Source organism: Bos mutus, chromosome 18, assembly GCF_027580195.1.
Source record: "Bos mutus isolate GX-2022 chromosome 18, NWIPB_WYAK_1.1, whole genome shotgun sequence".
NCBI classification, from domain to species: domain Eukaryota; kingdom Metazoa; phylum Chordata; class Mammalia; order Artiodactyla; family Bovidae; genus Bos; species Bos mutus.
Window position 1 is genome coordinate 12,225,056 of NC_091634.1, and position 15,985 is coordinate 12,241,040.

The following is a 15,985-nucleotide window of genomic DNA, read 5'->3' on the forward strand; positions in this document are numbered from 1 at the left end:
CGGGACACAGAGAGGTGTCAGATGTGTGTGTGTGAGGGGAGCTGGCTGCCAGCAGAGCCCGAACGGGAGGACAGACCAGAGACACGGGGGTGGGGGCCGGATGCCCTCAGAGGGGCTGTCCCCTCCCTGATTCAGCCTTTCCGCCCACCCCAACCCCAGGAGCGGAAGCAGAGGGGTAGGCGCCTCTCTGGGCACCTCTGTGTCTCAGCGGCTCTGACGGGGGTGTGTCTCCGGGCTCCACCTCTGTCTCTCGGGTACAGACGCTCCTGCTCCGCCATCTGACTAACCCTAATTCTGACTCAAAATGCTGTCTCTCATCACTTAAAAAATTATGTAACAAATTTATGTATGGCACAGTATATCACAAATTTAATGATCAAATGAAAAACGCACAGGTCATCCAGGGCTGATATTTGTGGTATGAAAGACCCCTCACAACTCGAGGGCATGAACACAAGCACCTGAGACAAACATCCCCTCCTCTTCATCTTTGCAAGCTGTGGGTCTGGCTGACAGAAGGGCCTTGCGCCTCCTCCGAGATGCAATGTCAGTGCTGAGAGTATGTACTGCACAGGATCTCTGTGATCGTTCAGTGATTCAGGTACTGACTAAACACTAGAAGATTCCATGCGTCTGTGGAGAGGAAGGGCAGTGCCTAGCATAGCAGGAGGGCCCCAAAGGTGTTATCCACTGTTAGCAGCCTCAGCAGCTGACTCTCCTTCAGTCAGTACCCCTGAGAAATGGGTGTGTCCGTCCATGCCACATGGCCCTGAGAGTGGACAGGCAGGCCAGGCACGGTGGTCTTGGCCTTGAATATGTGACATCTCCTTTCTGGGCCACCCATGGCCCACACATGAAATGGGACGGAGCCCCTGCTTCCTGGGGCTGTCTGGAGGTTCAGTGCAGCATCAGGCACCTGGCTAGGGCCTGGCACAGGACCGAACTGCTCAGGAACTAGAAGCTTTCTTATTCAATAATCTATCTGAACCATACCGAGCACCCCCCCAACTCCAGCCTCCATCCAGCTTTCAATTTCTGTGTCTGGCTCTAATTCCAGTTGACCCAGAGGGCAGAGCCAAGCCCTGGGGGTTAAGTGCTGTGGCCCCAGGAGTCCTTGGGATCTCCCTTCACCCTGGGCCGCATGCTGGAGGCAGTTTTGAGAGGGCTTTCAGGCCAGGCCATGGCCTGGCTCACAGGAGGGGTCCCCACACCCCTCTTCTCCAACGCATGGCCTGTGTCCTCCCCCCGTTAGCAGCCAGCCTCTTCTGTGTATGTCTGCTGGGGGAGCATGAGCTGAGTGCGGGGCCATGGGAAGGCAGGACGCCTGGGTTCCCACAGGCCGGCTGCTGAGTCACCAGGCGGCCATCTGGCTCCCATTAGCCCAGGGCGGCAGGGGGCTCCGCGGGGCCGGCTCTGTGGCTGGCTGGGGGCAGGGAGGCTGGGGCCGACTGTGTGTGTATGTGGGATGACTCAGGACCCATGATAACAGCCTGTGCGTATTCGGGGAGTGTAAACAGGAGAGGGAGAGGGAAGTGGAGGAAGTGAAGGAAGGAAGGAAGGGAAAATTGTGGCTGGGAGAGGGATGCTGGGAGGGGAGAGTCCCCCCTACCCAACCTGGCAGGCCCGTGGTCCCACGTTGCTCCTGCCCACCATTCCCAAACCTGAGCCCTGAGGGAGAGGTGAGGGCAGGAGGCCACTCCCAGGGTCTCCCCGCTGTCCACAGCGAGGCTGGGTTACTCAGCAGCCAGGATGGGGGATGCTGACGGCCTGGGGAGAGGGCAGGGATCCTGAAACCCAGAGATAAAGGCAGAGAGGGACAGAACCAGCACAAAGGCTAAAAGAGATGGGAATGTGTGGCCATGGATCCCGAGAGCTGAATCGACAGGAGACAGTAGGTAACAGGCAAGGAGGTGCACCTGCGAGCCTGAGACCCCATTGCAGAGTGCAGGAGAGTCAGCAGGGTTGGCGGGGGCAGAGTGGTGGAGCACTGCTCTGAGGTCAACCTGGCCAGTTCCAGCCACAGAGGGCCCCCTGGCCTAGGTCCAGGGGAGGATGTTCATCTCAGGACGTTGTGGGGACAGGAGCCAAGGCACGGAAGGAGGGGAAGAAAGAGAAAGGCAGAAAGGAAAAATAGGGAGGTGGGGAGAGACAGACAGAGACAGCAGGAGCTAGAAAGGCAGAGAGAAAGGGGGTGGGAGGATGCCCAGGCAAAGTTGGGGTGAGGGCATGGAGACCACCGCCAGGCTTGATGGTACCGGGCAACCGCCCTGCTTCTGCTTAGAGAAAGTCCCTGAGCTGGCCTGTCATCAGCGGCCTCGTGCGGGCGGGAGGTGGCCGCAGCCATCAGTCCCCGTCCAGCTCTGGGCTGGGCGCGTCCTCGGGCTCCTCCTCGTCGAAGTACCTCTCCTCCTCGTCCCGGGCCACGATGTCCAGGTTGTCGAAGTCGGGGTTGTCATCCACGGTGCTGCAGGGGGAGGGGCTGTCAGGGATAGGCTCTGCCTGCACTCGGGCCTTCCCGATTCTCACCCGGTGGAGGAGCTGGGGCCCGGGGTGCCCCCCGAAATGAAAGGCCATGTGCTGGCAGCTCTAAGTTGGAGCTAACTTACAGTTGGGTTAGGCTGGGTCTCTGAGGGCTTCACACAAAAAGTAACACTTGCCAAAGAAAGATCTTACAAGACAACTTCTGGTTTCTCTTAAAAAGCTGGAAGATGTGGTGACACATGGGCCCACATTCCCCAGAGGCAGCGCTTCCCAACCAGGAAGATTCTGCCCCCCACCCCCACCTCAGGGAACATTCGTTGTAACTGGGGACATTTTGGTTGTTACAACTTGGAGAGGGGCTGCTGCTGGTGTTCAGGAGGTACAGGCCAGGCAGGCTGTTCAATGCCCATTGCACGAAGGACAGTCTGCACAAAGGATTATCTGGACCAAAAGGTCCACAGTGCTGACAGGGAGAAACCTTGTCCTCAGGCGGCCAGGGGTCCAGCTGTGAGGAGGACCCTCCCAGGCCTGCTCACACTCTCCAGTGCAGGAAGCCTTATCCGGTCCAGCCCCCTCCCCTCTGATGAGAGGCCTGCCTCCCTCCTCACCCCTCACCCACCCTGCTGGGAATGCTCTTCCCCCAGGTTTTCGCATTGCCTACTCATCCCCTGCTGCAGCTCTCTGCTCAAATGTCACCTGCTCAGCCTCTCCTGGCCACCTCATCACCCACCCCGCTGCTTTTTCTCCCTGGCTCCCTCACTAGATCGTTTTTTTGCCTTCCTCACTGGAGTGGGATGCCCTTGGACAGAGAACCCTTCCACTGGTTTTGTTTGCTGCTTGATCCCCAGAGTCTGGACATGGCTGCGCTGAGAACCTAGTGGTGAATGCAGGCCAGCAGCTCCCCCACCCCCCGAGATGGGACAGGCTTCGGCCCACACCACTCCCCATGCTGGGTCTGACTTCCTCATGGGGACCTGGCTTTATGATGGCAGTGGTGTCCTTACCGAGTGCCCAGGTACTCTACTCACTGCTTTGTGTGGAACCCTGAGAGTGATAAATGTCGAAGTGGATCAGCCAGAATTGCCTCTGGAGCTGGGGATCCCAGACTGGACCAGAGATGCTCTGGTACCAGGGGCTGGCGTGGCCAAGGCAATGAGGACTGCCAATCTACTGATGAGACCCGAGGGGCTGCTTGTTCACGTGTTGTGGGGGGTGGGCCCTCTGCTGCCACACCTGATGTTTCGGACCACAAGGCGAGGCTGCCACAGTTGACAAAAGCATCTATCTTTTCACTCTGATACTTCACTCGCCTGTGTCCTTTTCCTTGATGCAAAATCTCTTTTCACCCAGGTGGCCTGGGAATCTTATCCCTGGGGTTGTACTGGAGAAATGAACAAGCAGCACGGCACGGGCGCCCGGCACAGGCCCCTCCACACCAGGCATCACCCTGCCAGTGATGACTTCCTGCAGCATGAGGAGGTCTGCAGTCCTGGGGACACTTCGTATCAGGCCGCCATACCATCTACCTGGACAGGAATGTTTCGGTGGTCTATCAACGTGGAGCTGAATGTCAGCCCTGCTCAAATCCCTCTTTCGGGGGAAGGGACAGACGCTCAGAGATGGACAAAGCTACTCCAGGGTCACCCACTGACCTCTGATCACCCCTGAGCTGGGTGAACCCAGGGCCCCTGCCCTGTGGGGTGCCAGGCTGGGGGACCAGGGGCGAGGGCAGGGGAGCACCTGTAGTCAAAGTCCCCATCCTTGCCATCCAGGAAGCGCTGGTGCATGCGGCTGGTGAACTCTTCCCGCAGGATCAGCCTCTCCTCCGAGTCAGGGACCCAGGCCTCCGAGTCTTTGCCAGGTCTCTGGTCTGTAGGGGAGACGCCCAGGGTGGGGGTGTGTGAGGGGTGCACAGAGAGCTGCGTCCCTCATGCTGGGTGGCCCTGGGAACAGGGCAGTGACTGCGATGGCCCCGTCCCTACCTTCCCAGGGCATACATCAAACCCATGACAACTCGGTGTTTTGGAGGCCGCAGAACAGGGTGGACCTGACACCTGAAGGAGGGCGATCAAGGGAGGGCCCTCCAGGCGGAGGGAACAGCATGAGCAAAGGCCTGGAGGTGAGGGATGTCCTTCAAGGAGGGGGACAGGGATGCTGGAGAGGACGGAAGGGCTGGGGTGCTCAGGGCAGCAGGGGAGGATGTGCTGTCTGTTCCTGCAGGCGCTGCCGCCAAGGAGCCAAGGCACACAGGCTGGGGCTGGGTGTGCCGACGCTGGGGCCCCCTGGCCTCTGGCCTCACCTTCCTCATCTTCATCTTCCTCCTCGTCCTCCTCCTCCAGGCAGGCCTCCTCCTCCTCCTGCTGCTGGAGCAGCCGCTGCTGCAGCTCCCGCTCCTGGTAGGACTGGAGCAGCAGGTCGGAGAGCGGGCAGGTGGGCGTGCCAGGGGGGCCAGGCTTGGGTGGCCGGTGGGCCGGGGTGCGGGCGCTGAGCTCCTCCTGGGTCAGGTACTGCCCAATGTACTGCTCATACAGGAGTGGGGCGCGGAAGCGCATCTGCTCATCGCTGAAGTACTCGCCCCCTGCACGGAGGAGACAGGGTGGGGGGGGGGGTCAGGGTCGGCGGGTGAGGCAAGGGCCTGGGTAGGGGTGAGCATCTGGGCAGACCTGTGTCTACCCAGGCGTGGAACCATGCTGACCGGAAGCTGTAGACACAAGTGTGTGACTGTCCAATTCAGGAATGCAGTAAAACATGCACAGATGTCTGAGGTCGTGACCATGAGAACTCACGAAGGTGTGTGAGCACGTGAACGTGACCAGGCCTGTATCTACGTGTGGACTCACGTGTCCCAAGTTTGTCGGGTGCAGTCAGGTTGCTGGACATTCTGGCCCGAGGCCCTGCTGGCCTAGGGCCCCTGTGCAGCTGTACTGGCAAGAATTTGCACCCCATGTGTGCGTGCACACATCAGCACACTCCTTGGGCCCCTGTGTCTCAGAGATGGTGAGCAGGGCATTGTGAGCAGGATGCAGAAGGGGAGCCAGTGTGTAGATCATGCACGCCTGTCTGCTGAACCTCCTTCTGGCTGTTGCCTGGACACGCCTGCACTGCTGGACACGTTAAGAATACATCTGCATGGAGCGGGCGTGCGTGTGCACTGGATCAGGTCTCGCAGGGTACCTGCCCAGGCATGGGCATCCCTGTTGGTCTTCCAAACCCCACACCTCACCCCTCAGGTGGGCCGGGTTTCCCTGCCCCTCAGTCTCAGGGCCTTTGCACCTCCCCTGGCTGTCTGCCCCTGTAGAGGTGGCTCTGTCCCTTAGATAACGGTTCAGCCTGCTCAGCCCCGCCCTCAAGAGCCCTGTCTTGGGCTCTGTCTTGTCCCCCCTCTTACCCCTATGTCTCTGTTTCCGGTGTTTCCCACCACAGTCAGTTTCTCTCTCTCCTTATCTCTCACAAGCACACACTCTCTCTCTGGGTCTCGGTTTCTCCCTCCCCTCCTCTGCCCCTGTCTGCCCCAGTCTCTCTCTCTCTCTCCCGTTTCTTCAGTTTCTACCGTCTCACCCCACTTGCTTCATTCACTCACTCTCCCTCAGCTCTTCATCCCTGCTCCTCATCTGTCACTGTGTCCCTCCCCAGTTCCCCTTCTCTATAGCCTGTGCCTTCTCTCTGACTAGAATCTTAACTCACCCTCTCCTTCATTTGCTCTCATCTTTTAACATCTTTTAGTTCTGGTGTCTTCGCTCACAAAGCTGCTTGTAATTACATCATGGTCAAAAAGGTACCAATGTTACACAAACATTTTTAAAAAATTTAAAAATTAAAAGAGAAAAAGGTACTGATATTTTCTTTCCTGTTTTGTTTAAAAGATTTTTTGAGGTGGACCATTTTTAAAGTCTTAATTGAATCTTGTGACAATACTGCTTCTGTTTTGTATTTCGGGTTATTGGTCCTGAGGCATGTGGGATCTTAGCTGCCTGACCAGGGGATGAACCCGTACCCCCTGGACTGGAAGGTGAAGTCTTAACCACTGGACACCAGGGAAGTCCCACTGATGTTTTTCTCCATGCTTTTCACATGTGTGTGTGTTTCAAGAGGCCTTTCCTGAACATATTCCTCTAGGTTTCTGGCAATGCCTCTTTGTACAGTACGAGGTAGGGACCTAGTTTTCGTGAGGGATGACCGGTTATGGCACTTCTGTCATCTGCAAGATTCCAGCCCTTCTCACTGCCTGTGCCATTCTCTCCCCGAGTCCCTGCTTGTCTCTCCCTATCGCGCCCTGTCACCTCACATTTCTGTCTCCGTCTCGCCAGGATCTCCGTCTGTTTCTGCTCTCGCACCCTTGTTTCTACTTCCTCTGCCGCAGTCCCCTCCCCCTCAGCCCGTGTGCCCCCACACCTTGGATGAGCTCACGCAGGGCAGCGTAGCGGCGGTTACGCAGGCGGGTGCGCAGCGTGCGGGGTCGGGTTGTGCCTTGCCGGGCCACCTCGGCACAGTAGAAGTCTGCGCGGTGGTCACCGCGCAAGTGTCCAAAGCAGGCCAGATGCTCCTCCCGGAGGCCCGTGCGGAAGCGCTCCAGGAACACCAACGGCTTCTCGTGGTACAGCTGGCCCAGGATGGCCACCTTTTCCGGCTCCGTCAGGTCGGGCTCACCCTGCTGCTGGCTGCACACGGGCAGGCGGCTGGCAGCCACCGCGTGCAGCATGGCACTCACCGCCGGGTCCTCCACCTCAGGGGGGTCAGCATCTAAGGCCCTTGGCGTTCCCTCTGCTGCTTCCGCCTTGTCCTGGGGTCTGGGCAGGACCGGCGTCCAGCTCAGCTCCCCCCAGTGCCCAGGACTGGGCTCTGTGTGGCCTGTGGGGAGAGGGGAGATCAGTCACTCCAGGGATGGGAGAGGGGATAGAGAGTGGGTGGCAGGGAATGAGTGCTCACTCACTCACTCGTTTCACATTTAGCGAGCACCTGCTATATTCTTGGCACTGTTCTAGACCTAGAGAGACCACCCGAAGCAAGAGATTGACAGTTCAGTGGGGAAGGCAGACAAATGGAAACATAATTAGTAAAAATAATAGGGTTAGGTGGTTCCAAGAGCTGTGCAGGAAAATTAAGAGGGAAGGAGGAGGGTATGGGGATCAGGCTGCAGTTTTAAGTGGACAGTCAGTGAAGGTCTTGCCAAAAAAGTGACATTTCAGTAGAAACCTGAGGTCATCAGGGACTGAGCCATGAGATTTCTGTGGGAAGTGGCAGAGGAAAGAGCCAGTGCAAAGGCCCTGAGAGAGAAGTTTGCCTGGTCTGTTTCCTTAGTCCTTGACCACTTCATTCACTGATTCACTCAATTTTGCCTTTTCCCTTGTTCATGAAATCATCAATACATTCACTAACTCGTTCACTCATTCATTCATCCTTCTCTCCTAGTCACACACATCCATCTAACCACTTTTCAGCAACTGTAAATCTATGCTGGGCCCCGAGCTGGGCAATGCTGAGGATCCACTGAGGGATCCAAATCAGCTCCCAGGGAGCACCTGGTCTGATGGGAGAAGACAGACAAGGTCAAAGCCAGTACAGGCACTGGAAACAGAAAAGCTGAGGGCTGGGCAAGCCTTGGTGAGAGCTGTTTCTCAAAAGTGGCGGGAACTGGAGCAAGGCTACTGCAAGCAGGAAATAAGTGAAGAGGGGAAGTAGAGACAACTCCTTTAGGTAGCTTGACTTGGATGGGGAAGAGAAAGAGGGTGGTGATTATTAGGTGCAATGGGCTTCAGGGAGTGTTTTAATCACTGAGGCAAGAGAAGACTGGGCTGGACCATGTAAGGGGCTGTGGAAGAGAGGACAGATTAAAAAGATGCTTGAGAGGCTGACTAGGACAAGTCATGGGATTGAAGGGCTGGAAGGTGAGGAAGGCATTCAGTTAAGGTCCAGGCCTCTGGCCAGTAAACTGGTCAAACTGTCCCTGACACACAGGCATGGATGAGGAGCACGTTTGGGGGAAGATGTTGAGACCAATTTGGGACATGGATGGTATGACAGGCCCAGGAGACACCCAAGGGAAGGCATTTATGAGACTGCTGGTACCGGGGGCTGGAGACTTCTCAGGAGAGAAGTGTTGCTCTGGGGACAGTTACAGAAGTCATCAGAGACAAGGAAAGCAGTGGAGCTGAAGGAAATAAGTCACGGGGAGGGTACAGGAGATTGTGTGAGGGATGAAAAGAGAGGAGGGACTAAGAAAGAGCCCTGACTGGATGGGAAGGAGGCTGTGAGAGGCTAAAAATGGCCCCCCAATATAGCCACATCTTAATTCCTGGAACCCATGAATGTTAACCTTACATGGCCAAAAAAACCCCACAAAACTCAGAAAGTCTTTGCAGATGTGATTAAGGTATGGACCTTGAAACAGGGGGATTCTCTTGGATTATCCTGGTGGGCCCTAAATGCCATTACAAGTGTCCTGTCAAAGGGGGATCTGATGTACCCAGAGGAGAAGGCAAGGTGAAGACAGCAGCAGAGATTGGAGTGATGTGGGAACAAACCAAGGAATGCAAGGAGCCACCAGAAGCTAGGAGAGGTGAGGAGTGTGTTCTCCCTTAGAGCCTCCTCGGCCCTGCTGACACTTTGATGTCAACTCAGTGATACTGATTTCAGACTCCTGGCCTCCAGAACCGTGAGAGAAGAAATTTCTGTTGTTTTAAGCCACCCAGTTTGTGGTCATTTGCTACAGCAGCCATGGGAAACTAACGCTGGCTGAGCAGGAGGAGCCTGAGAGATAGGAAGGAAATCAGAAAGAATGGTGTCACAGAAACCAAAGAAAAACATTCAGTAAAGACAGAGGGGTCAATGGCATCAAATTCTGCAAGTAGTTTAAAAAAGAAAAAAAACCTGAACTTGGCCATGTGGTTTAACTACAGAGTAGGGCTTCCTTGGTGGTACAATGGTTGAGAATCCACCTTGCAATGCAAGGGACACTGGTTTGATCCCTGGTCCGGGAAGATCCCACATGCCTTGGAGCAAATAAACCGGTAGGTCAGGACTACTGAGCCTGCGCTCTGCAACAAGAGAAGCCACCACAGTGAGAAGCCCACGCATCGCAACAAAGAGTAGCCCCTGGCTCTCTACAACTAGAGAAAGCCTCCATGCAGCAACAAAGAGCCACCCCAGCCATAAATAATTAATACATAAATCTTTCTTAAAAAGTAAAAACAAAAACAAACTACACTGGGAGGTCACTGGGGACCCTAATCAGTGCAGTTTCTGAAGGTAAAAGCCAGACAGCAGTGGGTGGGAAGAGGAGGCAAATGTAAATGACTCTTTGGAGAAGATTAAATGGTATCTGGAAGGCAGCATGCAATCAAGGGATAGCTTTTTAGGTTAAAACTTTTTTATTATTATTATGGAATATTTCAAACATGCACAGAAGTAGTACAATGACACCCCCCTCCCCCCAATATACCCATTATCCAGCTTCAACAATGGCCAATTCTTGGCCTGTGATGTTTCAACCAACCTCCTAACCGCACCTCACCCCACATACCCTGAAGCACCAGGACAGAATTTGGATGAGCAAAACAAAAGCATTTTAGGTACTGATGGGAGAGGCATCAGGAGAAATAAAGAGACTGAAAAACAAAAGAGAGCACAGAAATGGATTAACGACCCTGAGTAAGCACATGGGACTGTGGACTTTCGGGGAAAGGGAATTAGAGTGAAATGCGGGGAGGCATTAGCAAATAAGAGTCTGCGTGGGAGGGGAGGAGTCAAGGGAAAGAGATAACATGAGAAAGCAAGGTTGGCTGAAATAATGGGAGAGTTAGCCCGGGACAGGAACAGGTTTGCTAGTCTGAGTCAGCCTGGTAAGGAAACGGGTTATCCCGGGCCACGGAAAGAGCTGGAGGAGATTAATTTCGGGGGAGGCGATGGGATAAAAGAGGTCAGCCTGAAGCGGCCAGGTAAGGCCGAACACAGGTGCCCTCTTTTATAGAGTCCCTTCTTCACCTTCAAGGGGAAACATTTCACAGTGACACTGCAGCCCCACCCTCCTGCCGCCTCCGCGCCGCCAGGACCTCACCTTCACCAGGTTCCCTCGCCGCGGTCGCTACGGCCTCCATCCCGATTGTCTACGACTTTTTACCCGCCGTGGCGAGCTCCTAACACCAATTCCGGACGCAGGTCCTTAGGGGCAACTTCCGGCTGAGTACGTTCCTGGGACCGGGTGCTCCACGGCATTAGGAACCAAAGTTCCGGGACGAAGGCGGCCCTTTCTATGCGCACGCATGCTGCTGTCCGGCCCCGCCCACTCGAGCCGGGCAGGAAAAGGGAGTCAGGGCCGGATAGGCTCTTCCGGGCCACCCCCGCCAACCTGAACCGCTTCGAAATTGTGGGGTATCAGGAGGGAAGCACTGTTCAACCTGTGCGCTACTGACCCCAGAGCCCAGCATGCTTAATTTGGGAATGGATGAATCACCACCCTTCATAACCTCTGAGTGCTTGGGCTCTGGTTTAGACCTATCCTCTTCACTACCTCAAACAATATTTGCTAAGTCTTGTAGCATGCCTGTCATCACACCCAGTCCCTGGTTAGCATGATTGGTGGTGAGATCAGAGACTGAACGTCCCACTCTGTTTCCAGGACCTGAAGAATCTGCAAGTGTGGAGAGAAAACCTTGGTTTTGATTTGCCCTAGGTGATAGGTAAGGGCTGGCATTCAAGTGCTACCAGTAACCAAATGGGCAGGGCTGATGGACCCACAGGTTTAGCCAAGGGAGCTGTCCGTCCCAGCCTGGAGGGCCCAGGGAAGGTTTCTTTCTGGGAGTAAAGGATACCCTGAGACCTGAAAGATGAGCAGGAATTAAGGTAAGAGGGAGGAAGAGAAGGGTCTTATGTAGGAAGGGGGCAAGGCAAAGCCCTGGAAGGGAAGGCGGGTATCCATGGTTCTGTTTGCTTCAAGGACTTCAGTATGGTCAAGGAGTGAAGTGAAAAGTAAAGTCGCTCAGTCATGTCCAACTCTTTGCGACCCCATGGACTGAGGAGCCTACATGTAATTTTCCAGGCAAGACTGCTGGAGTGGGTTGCTATTTCCTTCTCCAGGGAATCTTCCCAACCCAGGGATTGAACCTGGGTCTCCCGCATTGCAGGCAGACGCTTTACCATCTGAGCCACCAGGAGTAGGAAAGTTCTAACTTGGCCCTGACCAGACTGCAAGGATCAGAGAATCTCATGAATCTATGCAAAGTTCCAAATACACATGCATTTCCAAGGCAGAATTTCATGGCATTTAGAGCCTAAAAGGGATTTGTGACTCTCCCTGAACACCCTAGTGATCTGAAGTTTGAAAGGGGAGTGGCAGAAGATAAAGCTAGTGAGGTCACCAGGCCCAAGCATGTGCGCCACATAAGCTGAATTAAGTAGCTTGAGCTCCTTTATCCTGTGGAGAGCTAAAAGAGGGTGACGGCATCAGGGTAAGGGACTGGAGGACAGCGAGATCTGTGAGGAGGCTGATGCAGTAACCCTGATATTATGGCTGAAAGTGAGAGGGTAACAGGCAGGAAGGCCAGGGGTCTCCAAATAGAGGAAATAGCCTGCAAGTGTTAGACATTTTTCTCTCTCTTAAGCGGCAGGAGGAAACAAACTAGCAATATTTTTTCCTTCTCTATACAAATTTATAGGGAGGTTTCTCTTAAAATACTGTGTTGCCATAATGACACCCGGTTTCGCCTGAAGTTAGCTATTCTCGAGCCTAGAGATAACCAATGCCTTTTTCTTATGGAAATATTTGTCTTAAGCTATGCTAATGTACTATGCCTTTACCCCAAACTCTGTCTCCAAGTCGGTTCCGCCTCTTGGCCCAGAACCTACTTGACAAACCAGTATGGATATTGTTCCCCTTATCTATGAAAATGAAACTATTTATATGGTGGTCTGCCCTTCTTCAAGATTCAAGTTAATCATTTTATGGCCCAGGATAAACCATTTGGTGCCAAGATTATCCCAAAATGCATCTTATGGGTGAGGGGCCTGGTGCCATTCTGAATTTTAAGACATTCCTTTCTTTCATTAACAGACTGCTAGTGACTATATAACATCCAGCTAAAGACTAGCAGGGGGGTACTCTTTCTGCCCCCTTCTGATGCCTATATCAGAAGTTTTCTCTATCTCCTTTATACTTCAATAAAACTTTATTACACAAAAGCTCTGAGCGATCAAGCCTCGTCTCTGGCCCCGGATTGAATTCTTCTCCTCCGGGGGCCAAGAATCCTGGTGTATTCGCGTGATTCAACAACCTTTCAAAAGCAGGAGGAACTTCCTATTTGCACTCCCGGGATAAGGGATCTGGAGCAAAGTGGCTGAGTTGCTGCTTGGAATAGATGGGGACTGACCACACTTAGATGTTGCCAAGGCCAGCAGAGGGCACTATTGCCCAACACATGGACCTGCAGCAGGGGGACTTACCAGCCTAGAGGGCTTGCGGCCCTCTCAGCAGGGACGCCACTCTAGGATCACTTGTAGCCCAGTTAGGCATCAACCTTGGCTCCATCTCATGTCAGATGCCTCACATTTGCCTCAAAGGTAGTCAACCTTCCTCCTCCCTTTTTTGTAGCCCATGTCCCCTTCAGAAGGCTCTGAGATAGTTCTGTGATAGAGGAGGTGGGGCTGAACTGGCTCCTCCTGTGTCCCAGCCTTGTCCCTCACAAGGGGCCAGAAGCACAGCATGCCCAGAGGGAATGAAGAAATGACTCAAGTTTCCAGGGAAGGAGGACAGGCTGTGGGGATGCAATCTTTTATCCCAGGTCATTCCCACTTAAAAAAAATGTTCCCCTTCTTCAGGAAGCCCTCACCACACCCTGCACCCATCCCACGCTCTCACAGCTGATCTTGATGCTGTCACCATTCCACGAGAGGTCTGTGTCACTTCTGGACTAGGAGCCCCTTGAGGGCAGGGTCCAAGACCACCTTGGTCATGCTGTGTCTTTAACACTGTCCAGAGTGGGTGGATAAGAACAAAGCAAAAACTGACACTTACTAGCTGGATACATTAGTTCCTGGAACCCCACGAGCCTGGATCCAGGAGCAGTCAGGAACCATCTTAAGTCTAGCACCCAGACCAGACCTAATGTAGATGGGCAGTCACACCCAGGGGTGACCCCAACAGTCCAGCCCTAGTTTCCAAACACCGGCCCTACCTTGCTCTCTGCTGAGGGACCTGTTACATCCTATTCACAAATTCTGGGAGAGAATGGGGGCTGTGGGTGGACTGAAAGGGGCAGAAACCAGAGAACCACTTTAAAAGTGAACTAGTGGATTTTAAACTGAGGGCCCCAGGTTTAAGGGGGCACACCCAGCACCAAAAATGGGGAAAGGCACACAAATCCCACCAGTCCATCCTAAAGGAGATCAGTCCTGGGTGTTCACTGGAAGGACTGATGTTGAAGCTGAAACTCCCAATACTTTGGCCACCTGATGCGAAGAGCTGACTCATTTGAAAAGACCCTGATGCTGGGAAAGATTGAGGGCCGGAGAAGGGGACAACACAGGATGAGATGGTTGGATGGCATCACCCACACAGCAGATGTGGGTTTGGGTGGACTCTGGGAGTTGGTGATGGACAGGGAGGCCTGGCGTGCTGCGGCTCATGGGGTCGCAGAGAGTCAGATACGACTGAGCGACTGAACTGAACATAAATCCCACAGTAAGTATTTAATGAATGAGTAAATAATGTCCCCTTGTAAAGGCCCCCACCCCAAGTAAAGGCCAACTGCAGTAACACTTCAGTGTTGAAACCCTGCTTCCTTCCTGCTAGGAGGTGCCATGTCATTTATTGAAAACAAAACAAAAACAAAAACAAAACAGGGCAAACACATTTCTTAATAAGTGCAGTTTGTTAAAAGTTCTGTTAAAACATATGGGTCAAGGGGAAGTAAAAATAATCAGAGGATCACTGTAGGAAAAACCTTTAGGTCTGGCACTGGGAGACCTCTGGAGAGGAGCAGTGGGAGAAACTTCATGTTCTGAAGGGTAGGAGTCCCCCAACTCCCTTCTTCCCTCTCACCCGCTTAATCCCACCAGAAACTACCAAGACGCCCGGAATAAAAGGTTTCAAGTTCAATAGTCACACTCTCTCCAAATACAAAAAGCAGGTACAATTCAACTCAACACAGAAGCTTGTGTGCAAAGTTACGGGAAACTGAGACATTGTATAAAAAGTTAGGTTAAAGATGATTCTGTGGTTTTGTTTTGTGTGTGTTTTGAGGGTGTGGTTCTTCCTCTGTCACCTGAACTCAGCAAAGAAATGGTTATCCTGATGAAATATCAACAGCCGACCCACAGTAAAAACGGACAAGTTCTAAAAATTAAAAAAAAAAAAAGCATAATTACCAAAAAAATATCTGTCACTGCTTCCTCCCTCTGCATTTTGCTTTTTAAAACTTGTGTTTTTTTAAGTTTTTGATTTTTTTTTTTTTTAAATCCTGAAAAGTAGACAGTAAAACAGCTCCTGGAAGAATTTACAACCAACTGCATGAGAGTCTGGGAAGCTGAGGGGCTAGAGCAGGGCTGGGAGGAGAGGACAGGAAGGGGCCCTCCCCTCAGCCCTGTAGCCTCACTGTACGACCAAGGCAAGGGATGGGGGTCTTTAGTCAAAAAGGAGGAAGGGAGGAAGAGGAGGGTAGGGGGGCGAACAGAAAATAAAAGGTCATTGTTGCCTGTTTGAATCCAGAGGAAATGCCCGGCCCTGTGTGGGGGAAGAGCCCCTCAGAGGGGAGGCAGCCCTGGGAGGACCCATCCCCCAGCACCACGGGACCCGGTAGGGATGGATGAGGAGGGCTGAGGTGGGCGCTGGTGGAGGAAGCCGGCAGGGGCCTCCAGGACACATGGCTACTGTGTGCTTGTGCCCCCCTGTGTGTTCCCGGAGTAGCTCCCGTAGTCATAGTTCCCGTAGTATGGCGGCCACTGGCCCTGGTTCTGATAGTACTGGTTCCACTGCTGGGCGTACTGGGGAGAGAGAAACCAAGAACACGACATGTTCACCCAGACCCACATCTGGCTCCTCCCCGATCACCCCCCACCATGGTACAGTGACGTTAGTCAACAATAGGTCTCCTGACAGAGAAACCAAGGTACCTTGGGAGGACAAGTGAATGACCTGATGTAGCATGGGTGGTCAGTTAGAGACTGAAGCCCAGGTCTCCTGGCTTGCCAACCTACTGCCCTTTCAAATATAGCTAGATGTGTCTTTGTTACACCACAATCAAAATACTCAAAAATAGGTATGGTGGCCTAGCACCAACCAATCAGAATGGACACTGGCCATGGTGCTGAAGCAAGGTTTGCGGCCCCTTTGCTTGCTGCGCTGGGGAGAGGAACTAGAATGGCAGTTCCTACGCTTAGCAGCCAGTGTGGCAGTGGTCACCAAATGGAATGGCTATACTAGATGGACACCAAAAGACTGCCCATCTTTTTAGGGATAAGCAGGGACATGAGTCTGGAAATACACATCCATGTGGGGCCCCATTCTACCTTCCCT

At 53.5% G+C, this 15,985-nt stretch overlaps 2 protein-coding genes across 4 annotated transcripts in view; both read right to left on the bottom strand.

The window, feature by feature from the left end:
• Positions 1-341: 341 nt before the first annotated feature.
• On the bottom strand, positions 342-10,709 carry CCDC97 (coiled-coil domain containing 97). The gene is made up of 5 exons (XM_070387661.1): positions 10,535-10,709; positions 6,874-7,329; positions 4,781-5,059; positions 4,222-4,351; positions 342-2,464 (listed from the first exon to the last, which is right to left on the bottom strand). The coding sequence occupies exons 1-5, from the start codon at positions 10,572-10,574 to the stop codon at positions 2,344-2,346; spliced, it is 1,026 nt and encodes a 341-aa protein (XP_070243762.1). The 5' UTR covers positions 10,575-10,709; the 3' UTR covers positions 342-2,343.
• Positions 10,710-14,260: 3,551 nt separating this feature from the next.
• The window catches only part of HNRNPUL1 (heterogeneous nuclear ribonucleoprotein U like 1), a 35,129-nt gene continuing 33,404 nt past the window's right edge, over positions 14,261-15,985 (bottom strand). For all 3 annotated transcript variants that reach the window (XM_005911982.3, XM_070387656.1, XM_070387657.1), the window contains exon 15: positions 14,261-15,453. In XM_005911982.3, coding sequence (XP_005912044.3) covers positions 15,337-15,453 — 117 coding nt within the window. In that variant the 3' untranslated portion in view covers positions 14,261-15,336. The remainder of the gene's footprint in view (positions 15,454-15,985) is intronic.